The 10,908-nt window shown below is 38.2% G+C and overlaps 1 protein-coding gene across 2 annotated transcripts in view; it reads right to left on the bottom strand.

The window, feature by feature from the left end:
• Positions 1-591: 591 nt before the first annotated feature.
• Pgant35A (polypeptide N-acetylgalactosaminyltransferase 35A) overlaps positions 592-10,908 on the bottom strand; it is a 38,544-nt gene continuing 28,227 nt past the window's right edge. The window contains exons 9-13 of one of the 2 annotated variants that reach the window (XM_070095169.1): positions 9,735-9,852; positions 9,462-9,614; positions 2,660-2,908; positions 2,058-2,291; positions 592-1,645 (exon numbers count right to left, since the gene is read on the bottom strand). In XM_070095169.1, the coding sequence (XP_069951270.1) occupies positions 1,511-1,645; positions 2,058-2,291; positions 2,660-2,908; positions 9,462-9,614; positions 9,735-9,852 (889 nt within the window). In that variant the 3' untranslated portion in view covers positions 592-1,510. The remainder of the gene's footprint in view (positions 1,646-2,057; positions 2,292-2,659; positions 2,909-9,461; positions 9,615-9,734; positions 9,853-10,908) is intronic. The other variant, XM_070095168.1, reaches the window with a different exon arrangement.

The raw sequence follows: 10,908 nt of genomic DNA, 5'->3' as shown, positions 1-10,908 counted from the left end.
AATACTGAATGCGGTATTCTCTTCTTTGCACACAAAAAAATATAATGCTTAATAAAGTTTAGCCTAACAAAAGTACAAGACTAAAATAAAGTGGAAAATTATCTCTGATTGAAAATGTGTTGGAGTCATTACATCAAGGTCTTGCTTCATGAAAAACAAAAGCAGTCTTTCACACTAATAAGAACAGAGGAGCACTGTAGCAGGCCTACTGGCTGATACTAGGTAGGTCCTACTCATTGCTGTCATTCTCATTCAGAGGATTAAAAAACTCCCCCAAGCCAAACATCTTGATAAATACCAATGTTATACACATGTCTCGCCTCACATTCCCACTCACTGAGAACTCATTTATTAAACAGTGCTTTCTTCCACAAAAACAAAGCAGTAATGCAGTAAGCCTACTGGCTTACTGCCAAACTACAGTTTTCCTGTATGAGGAACATATATGGCAATACTAAAATTATGTGGACAAAGAAACTTGTATGCAATTCAAGACATTTATCAAGGAAATGGTTTGCCATGAGTAGCCTCTTCAGTCCCATGTTTTATAAGAATGAGAAAACAGGACTCAAGAGACCATTCATGGCAAGGAAATATAAAAACTGCAGGAACTCTGCAGTAGGCCTACTAGCCCATGCTTGGCACTACCTAGTCTCAGCTAATTCTTTCCACTTATATACAGCTATTGCCAAGCCAGTGATTTCCTGCATAAAAAAACAAAAATATTTGAACATTGCAATACTAGCTCATTTTATGCAGGTCCTACTCTCATCCAAGCATTTCTAATATGTGTTTGTCAAACATACTTTTAGAACTGAGCAGCAGTAGTAGAAGAATCAAATTACATTTCAAAGATGGAATAACAAGCTAATTTCATCTTCTGACACATGTCCCTCAAACCGTGGTCACACATACAGTACTGTACCATCCGGACTAGATTGAAGAGAGGGTCATGGGGGCAATTACCCAGGGTCCCCCATAAACTGGAGCCCCATACAAGAAAATAATATACACAACAACAGCAAATATTAATTTATAATGAATTTAAAACATAATATAATCCTCTGATATTTGACTGAAGCAAATACCATATTTACAGATAATTTATAACGGTCTTAAAAAGGAATCTATAATAACTATGAAATGCAGTAGTTACAAAATTATTAGAAATATTAGCAGTAATAGTGGAAATAATGATAATAGCAATAATAATAAAACAGGGTTGGAGCCCACACACTGTTTGCCCAGGGGCCCTACATGACTAAATCCAGCATTCATACTGTACCATAGTAACTTGCCATCTCAGCTTGTGAGTTTTGAACATGTTAACCCCCTACTTTGTTCCAAAAAATAAATATTAGAAATCACGGCCTATACTGAAGCATATACAGTATTTGGCAGAAATCGGGTTAAAAAAGAGCCAATAATGGTGCCAATAGAATTTTTTTTAAATTTTGAATACAACCATAGGGAATCACAAACTTTCATGAATTCTCCTACAGTAAATTTTTTACAAAACATCAACAAGGTCCCAAGTAGCGAGTTTGGGTGTTGAGCACATGGCCATAGTAATGGATGCTCCAACTTTCTCTTCTCTGGCGGATAAACACAATCCCACAGCTATATTGTAGAGAGCTACCCCCATCTGAAAAAAAAAAAATATGAAGACAGCCAGTTAAATATGTATGACAGTTTATGGTCAGAGATGGTAAAAGATACAGACAAGCATGAAGCAAGACAAATGTAGTACTAGGCTATTTACCAAGATTGAAAAACACTTAACTATAAGTGTAATATCTCAATGAATTTCCAATAGTTCTGTACTATATGTTTTATTTTATGACATTTTATTGCAAGACTTTAAATAATTCAGGTGTATTATGAGTAACAATGTTGCAGGACTAAGTTTAAAACAATAAATTTTGCAGAGCACAAATAAATTCTGAAAGCAAGGTAGGAAACAGTGTAGAAATAGTCTTATTCATAAGTCACTCAAAGTGACTGAAGTGAACACTTATGATGTGTGCTGGTTATAAATATATCAAGTTAACACTCACCTGGTTATTGATCTTCCATTCCTGAGAGCCACCCATCTCATGACACTTCCCCATCCGTGGCTGATGTTCAGAAGCTTCCAGGCATAACAGTTGTGAGAGGACAAGCTCATTACGGTCAGTCTGATAAAAAATTTGGCGGTTCCATTCTGAGCATTGAGACAGCACCAATTTTGAGCCTTTAACCGAAACATCATCCTCTGATTCCACACAAAGGTTGCTTCCAGTTAATCGTAACTACAAAAAAAGAAAAACAGAAGTTCTTTGCTTCAGGCCTTCTTGCATTAATTTATTTGATATTTTGATTACATACATCATCATGGCAGTCTTAACCTTTCATAAAGAAAAATTTCCAGAGAATAAAGCATCAAAGGAAGGATGACATATCTGTTGCCGATTCAGAGTTCTTCCACTCTCAAAGCACGGCCTAAAACCAGACTTCATTACTGACTGCACAGTCAAGCAGGCAGTTGCTGCCAGCAGCCCACAGGCCTACATAGTCATCAGGAAATTCAAACATATCTAGAAAAATAATAATCTTTACATCTTCAAATGAATAGGTTACAGCAATAAAGATTTAGAAGATATAGTACATTCCTACTGACCTGCCATTTGTGTGTGTAGTTCCTAGAGCGTTTATTCCATGGCTGGAATTGCCTTACACCAAGAGCTGGCTGTTCCATGCCTTTTCCTTTGCTTCTGTTTTCTTCACCTGGAGGTCCAAGCTCTGGATACACAGTGTCTAGATACCACGAAAAAGGCTTACACTCTAGATCTTTTCTAAGCATTACTCTCTCCGATACATTGCCATAATCCACTCTCTCTGCTCCAGGCCGAATTTTAAAGAAGTGTTCCTGTGGATGAAGATATTAAGAAGTTTATTTTAACAAACCGGCCATTCCCACCCAGGTAGGGTGACCTAAAAAGAAAAACAGAAGTTTTTCTTTTTAAATTTAGTAACTTTTACAGGAGAAGGGCTTAATATTAAGAAGTATTACCCACTAAAACTTAAAACTGACTAACCAAACTTTACATTTATTACACAAAAAGCCCACACATAGGAGAGAGGAACTCATGACGACATTTTGGTCCAACTTGGACCATTTAGAAAGTCACACTGTTATTTGTGTATCGTTCCAGTCATGGTATTGTGCCTTTTTGTCATTCTTTACATTTATTCTTTATACAGCAATTTCTGTATTTCCAACTACTGTCCCAGTAATTAAAAATGATCTATAGTGAACAATATGTACTAATTTAATAATAAATTATATAGTAGCAAGGAAATTACTACTAGGTATTTATTTATAATAATTGTTGCCATCTAGTTACTCCCATGAAAAACAGAATTATATTCCTCTGGGATAATTACTGCAAGGTTAACTACCCTTGTAAACTTATCAACCACTTGAATGTTCTGCAGTTTGTGTTACCAACCACTTGAATGTTCTGCAGTTTGTGTTACCAACCACTTGAATATTCTGCAGTTTGTGTGTTACCAACCACTTGAATGTTCTGCAATTTGTGTGTTACCAACCACTTGAATGTTCTGCAGTTTGTGTGTTACCAACCACTTGAATGTTCTGCAGTTTGTGTGTTACCAACCACTTGAATATTCTGAAGTTTGTGTGTTACCAACCACTTGAATATTCTGCAGTTTTTGTGTTACCAACCACTTGAATGTTCTGCAGTTTGTGTGTTACCAACCACTTGAATATTCTGCAGTTTGTGTGTTACCAACCACTTGAATGTTCTGCAGTTTGTGTGTTACCAACTACTTGAATGTTCTGCAGTTTGTGTTACCAACCACTTGAATGTTCTGCAGTTTGTGTTACCAACCACTTGAATGTTCTGCAGTTTGTGTGTTACCAACCACTTGAATATTCTGCAGTTTGTGTGTTACCAACCACTTGAATATTCTGCAGTTTGTGTGTTACCAACCACTTGAATATTCTGCAGTTTGTGTGTTACCAACCACTTGAATATTCTGCAGTTTGTGTGTTACCAACCACTTGAATATTCTGCAGTTTGTGTGTAACCAACCACTTGAATGTTCGGCAGTTTGTGTGTTACCAACCACTTGAATATTCTGCAATTTGTGTGTTACCAACCACTTGAATGTTCTGCAGTTTGTGTGTTACCAACCACTTGAATGTTCTGCAGTTTGTGTGTTACCAACCACTTGAATGTTCTGCAGTTTGTGTGTTACCAACCACTTGAATGTTCTGCAGTTTGTGTGTTACCAACCACTTGAATGTTCTGCAGTTTGTGTGTTACCAACCACTTGAATGTTCTGCAGTTTGTGTGTTACCAACCACTTGAATGTTCTGCAGTTTGTGTGTTACCAACCACTTGAATGTTCTGCAGTTTGTGTGTTACCAACCACTTGAATGTTCTGCAGCTTTGTGTTACCAACCACTTGAATGTTCTGCAGTTTTGTGTTACCAACCACTTGAATGTTCTGCAGTTTGTGTGTTACCAACCACTTGAATGTTCTGCAGTTTGTGTGTTACCAACCACTTGAATGGTCTGCAATTTGTGTGTTACCAACCACTTGAATGTTCTGCAATTTGTGTGTTACCAACCACTTGAATGTTCTGCAGTTTGTGTGTTACCAACCACTTGAATGTTCTGCAGTTTAAATGTTATCAACCACTTGAATGTTCTGCAGTTTGTTATCAACCACTTGAATGTTCTGCAGTTTGTGTTACCAACCACTTGAATATTCTGTAGTTTGAATGTTACCAACCACTTGAATGTTCTGCAGTTTGTGTGTTACGAACCACTTGAATGTTCTGCAGTTTAAATGTTATCAACCACTTGAATGTTCTGCAGTTTGTTGTCAACCACTTGAATGTTCTGCAGTTTGTGTTACCAACCACTTGAATATTCTGCAGTTTGAATGTTACCAACCACTTGAATGTTCTGCAGTTTGTGTGTTACCAACCACTTGAATGTTCTGCAGTTTGTGTGTTACCAACCACTTGAATGTTCTGCAGTTTGTGTGTTACCAACCACTTGAATGTTCTGCAGTTTGTGTTACCAACCACTTGAATGTTCAGCAGTTTGTGTTACCAACCACTTGAATGTTCTGCAGTTTAAATGTTATCAACCACTTGAATGTTCTGCAGTTTGTTATCAACCACTTGAATGTTCTGCAGTTTGTGTTACCAACCACTTGAATATTCTGCAGTTTAAATGTTATCAACCACTTAATGTTCTGCAGTTTTCTGTCAACCACTTGAATGTTCTGCAGTTTGTGTTACCAACCACTTGAATATTCTGCAGTTTGAATGTTACCAACCACTTGAATGTTCTGCAGTTTGTGTGTTACCAACCACTTGAATGTTCTGCAGTTTGTGTGTTACCAACCACTTGAATGTTGTGCAGTTTGTGTTACCAACCACTTGAATGTTGTGCAGTTTGTGTGTTACCAACCACTTGAATGTTCTGCAGTTTGTGTGTTACCAACCACTTGAATGTTCTGCAGTTTAAATGTTACCAACCACTTGAATGTTGTGCAGTTTAAATGTTTCCAACCACTTGAATGTTCTGCAGTTTGTGTGTTACCAACCACTTGAATGTTGTGCAGTTTGTGTTACCAACCACTTGAATGTTGTGCAGTTTAAATGTTACCAACCACTTGAATGTTCTGCAGTTTGTGTGTTACCAACTGCTTGAATGTTCTGCAGTTTGTGTGTTACCAACCACTTGAATGTTCTGCAGTTTGTGTTACCAACCACTTGAATATTCTGCAGTTTGAATGTTACCAACCACTTGAATGTTCTGCAGTTTGTGTGTTGCCAACCACTTGAATGTTCTGCAGTTTGTGTTACCAGCCACTTGAATGTTCTGCAGTTTGTGTTACCAACCACTTGAATGTTCTGCAGTTTGTGTTCCCAACATCTTGAATGTTCTGCAGTTTGTGTGTTACCAACCACTTGAATGTTCTGCAGTTTGTGTGTTACCAACCACTTGAAGGTTCTGCAGTTTGTGTGTTATCAACCACTTGAATGTTCTGCAGTTTGTGTGTTACCAACCACTTGAATGTTCTGCAGTTTGTGTTACCAACCACTTGAATGTTCTGCAGTTTAAATGTTACCAACCACTTGAATGTTCTGCAGTTTGTGTGTTACCAACCACTTGAATGTTCTGCAGTTTAAATGTTACCAACCACTTGAATGTTCTGCAGTTTGTGCTACCAACCACTTGAATGTTCTGCAGTTTGTGTTACCAACCACTTGAATGTTCTGCAGTTTGTGTTACCAACCACTTGAATGTTCTGCAGTTCAAATGTTACCAACCACTTGAATGTTCTGCAGTTTGTGTGTTACCCACCACTTGAATGTTCTGCAGTTTGTTTGTTACCAACCACTTGAATGTTCTGCAGTTTGTGTTACCAACCACTTGAATGTTCTGCAGTTTGTGTGTTACCAACCACTTGAATGTTTTGCAGTTTGTTTGTTACCAACCACTTGAATGTTCTGCAGTTTGTGTGTTACCAACCACTTGAATGTTCTACAGTTTGTGCTATCAAACACTTGAATGTTCTGCAGTTTGTGTTACCAACCACTTGAATGTTCTGCAGTTTGTGTGTTACCAACCACTTGAATGTTCTGCAGTTTGTGTGTTACCAACCACTTGAATGTTCTGCAGTTTGTGTGTTACCAACCACTTGAATGTTCTGCAGTTTGTGTGTTATCAACCACTTGAATGTTCTGCAGTTTGTGTTACCAACCACTTGAATGTTCTGCAGTTTGTGTGTTACCAACCACTTGAATGTTCTGCAGTTTGTGTGTTACCAACCACTTGAATGTTCTGCAGTTTGTGTTACCAACCACTTGAATGTTCTGCAGTTTGTGTGTTACCAACCACTTGAATGTTCTGCAGTTTGTGTGTTACCAACTACTTGAATGTTCTGCAGTTTGTGTTACCAACCACTTGAATGTTCTGCAATTTGTGTGTTACCAACCACTTGAATGTTCTGCAGTTTGTGTTACCAACCACTTGAATGTTCTGCAGTTTGTGTGTTACCAGCCACTTGAATGTTCTGCAGTTTGTGTTACCAACCACTTGAATGTTCTTCAGTTTGTGTGTTACCAGCCACTTGAATGTTCTGCAGTTTGTGTGTTACCAACCACTTGAATGTTCTGCAGTTTGTGTGTCACCAACCACTTGAATGTTCTGCAGTTTGTGTGTTACCAACCACTTGAATGTTCTGCAGTTTGTGTGTCACCAACCACTTGAATGTTCTGCAGTTTGTGTGTTACCAACCACTTGAATGTTCTGCAGTTTGTGTGCTATCAAACACTTGAATGTTCTGCAGTTTGTGTGCTATCAAACACTTGAATGTTCTGCAGTTTGTGTTACCAACCACTTGAATGTTCTGCAGTTTGTGTGTTACCAACCACTTGAATGTTCTGCAGTTTGTGTGTTACCAACCACTTGAATGTTCTGCAGTTTGTGTGTTATCAACCACTTGAATGTTCTGCAGTTTGTGTGTTACCAACCACTTGAATGTTCTGCAGTTTGTGTTACCAACCACTTGAATGTTCTGCAGTTTGTGTGTTACCAGCCACTTGAATGTTCTGCAGTTTGTGTGTTACCAACCACTTGAATGTTCTGCAGTTTGTGTGTTACCAGCCACTTGAATGTTCTGCAGTTTGTGTGTTACCAACCACTTGAATGTTCTGCAGTTTGTGTTACCAACCACTTGAATGTTCTGCAGTTTGTTTGTTACCAACCACTTGAATGTTCTGCAGTTTGTTTGTTACCAACCACTTGAATGTTCTGCAGTTTGTGTGTTACCAACCACTTGAATGTTCTGCAGTTTGTTTGTTACCAACCACTTGAATGTTCTGCAGTTTGTGTGTTACCAGCCACTTGAATGTTCTGCAGTTTGTGTGTTACCAACCACTTGAATGTTCTGCAGTTTGTGTGCTATCAAACACTTGAATGTTCTGCAGTTTGTGTTACCAACCACTTGAATGTTCTGCAGTTTGTGTGTTACCAACCACTTGAATGTTCTGCAGTTTGTGTGCTATCAAACACTTGAATGTTCTGCACTGTGTTACCAACCACTTGAATGTTCTGCAGTTTGTGTGTTACCAACCACTTGAATGTTCTGCAGTTTGTGTGTTACCAACCACTTGAATGCTCTGCAGTTTGTGTGTCGGATAATTTGTTGTCTCTTCTATCTTACAGAGAGCCCATGACTCATTCCAAAAGTTTCCATTGGTGAACTTTTTCCTTGCTTCCTTAAAACCTTGAACAGACTCTTCAACCTCTCCTGAATAACCAACATGACAGGAGGAATATTTCTCTGGTTTCAGTCCCTGATCAATACATTGTAAAACTTTTCTATATTCCGATATGTTACTACAAGATCATTAATCTAAATGCAGAGACATATCACAAGTTAGGCAAGATTCGTCAGGAAAAAGGAGAAGTGTTTCCTGATGCGGGTCTTAGTCATATGGTGAACTGCCACTGGAGCTTTTGGTCATCTAAGTGAGGCCTTCCACTGGCTCACTGGTCCACCCCCTTTAAAAATTAGGGTTATACATATCGCATACACTGACCATTTGATATCATTTTTTCACACAATCAATGCTTGCTATCACTTTCTCATGACAAACACAGTTAATAAACACTGCTGAATAGGGAAGACTACTTCTGTGACACTGGTTTCTTGGCAGTATCAACCAACAGTAAATTTTGTGACTTCCTTTCATCCTTCATACAACTGCAAATCTCAACTTAATGTTGTTGTGGAACCCATACTGGCTGTCAAAATTTTTTTAAGCAAAATGTAGGGAGTAGACCTATTTGTAGGTAATATTTTTTGAAGAGTTGAAATCTATATATGTACAGTGGTACCGCGAGTTTCAGCCATAATTCGTTCCAGATGGCTGTTAGAGTGCCATTACTGAATAAATTTATTCCCATGAGGAATAATGTAAATTAAATTGGTCCATTTCAGACCCCCAAAAACAGTTACAAAAGCACTTACAAAAATACACTTACATAATTGTTCGAGTTGGGAGCTGTTCGAAACTCGAGGTACCACTGTATGTTGTGTCTAGCTGACACAGCTAATTTAACTACTCCTCACTGGAAGCAGATCTTATACAGATTTAGGAGCAATTCTATTTACTAAGTACAGTGTACCACATTGATATAGCCAAAATTAGATTTCCTGAGAGAGAAAAAAAAAAAATCTAAAATGTGCTTGATATCGACCCTTCTGTTATACTGGAATTTGTTTTCATATTGTACATCTACTGGACATGATACTTTAACCATCTGAAATGAAGTTAGGTCACATAATTAAACACTATGCTCTCCCTACAGGGTGACGGCATAGAAGTATATAGTATACACAAGCATCTTTGTATTATCTCTTACCTTATAATCATCCAACCAAACATGAGCCACTCTTAATGAGTTTCGCAAGAGGGAATCCTGCCCTCCTGGTCCTCCATAGGGTCGGCGGCGGCGGAAAATGTGCCCCACACGAGAACAAGGTATAATTTCCAGCTCCCCGCCACACATCCATATCTTGAAAGAAACAGAAGCAATCAACACAATAGACACATAATTTAATCATGATAAATTCTATAATTATTTGTAAAAACTTCACATATGAACCACTTACAAAAAATTTCAAGAGGGACTCACCCTAAATGACATTTCAAGATTCTCTCCACCCCAGACATCCATTCCTGTGTCATATTCACCAAGTTCTTTGAAATAGTTACGATCCATAGCAAAAAGACCTCCTGCCATGGTAGGAGATCTAAAATATCAGAAATTTAAACAAAATTATAAAAACGAATATTAGCTATTATTTTTTTTTTTTCAACAAGTCAGCCGTCTCCCACCGAGGCAGAGTGACCCAAAGAGAAAGAAAATCCCCAAAAAGAAAATACTTTCATCATCATTCAACACTTTTACCTCACTCACACAATCAGTTTTTGCAGAGGTGCCCAGAATACAACAGTTTAGAAGTATATACGTATAAAAATACACAATATATCTCTCCAAACTGCCAATATCCCAAACCCCTCCTTTAGAGTGCAGGTATTGTACTTCCCATTTCCAGGACTCAAGTCCGGTTATATAAAATAACTATTATTATTATTATTAATTTTAACACTCCAGCTGTTTCCCACTGAGGCAGGGTGACAACAAAGAAAACCCTTCACTATCGCTTATTCAATCACTGTCTTGCCAGAAGGGCAATGACATGATAATTCAGATACCCCTCTAAACTATAACATCCCCACCCTTCCTTCAGAGTGCAGGCACTGTGCCTCCAGGACTCAAGTCCAGCTAACTGGTTTGCCTGAATCCCTTCATAAATGTTACCTTACTCACATTCCAACAGTCAGTCATATATTATTATTATTATTTTTTTTCAACATGTCAGCCATCTCCCACAGACAAGGTGACCCAAAAAGAAACACTTTCACCATAATTCACACATGATCACTGTCTTTGCAGAGGCGCTCAGATACAAAGTTTAGCTGTCATTTCAAACAGCCAATATTCCAAACCCCTCCTTTTAAAGTGCAGGCATTGTACTTCCCACCTCTAGGACTCTAAGTACAGCTAACTGGTTTTCCTGAATCCCTTCACAAAATATTATCCTGCTCACACTCCAACAGCTCGACAGGTCCCAAAAACAATTCGTCTCCACTCACTCTTATCTAACACACTCACACATGCCTGCTTCATGTACAAGCCCCTTGCACACAAAACTTTTTCTAGGATGACCCTACTCCTCCCTTCCAATAAAGATTTATACACCCTCCAAGTCATTGTTATTCATAGGGAAGATCTAGAAATATAA

Source organism: Cherax quadricarinatus, chromosome 49 (genome assembly GCF_038502225.1).
Source record: "Cherax quadricarinatus isolate ZL_2023a chromosome 49, ASM3850222v1, whole genome shotgun sequence".
Classification (NCBI taxonomy): Eukaryota; Metazoa; Arthropoda; class Malacostraca; order Decapoda; family Parastacidae; genus Cherax; species Cherax quadricarinatus.
The sequence above is the reverse complement of the archived record's forward strand: the minus strand, read 5'-3'. Positions and strand labels throughout refer to the sequence as shown.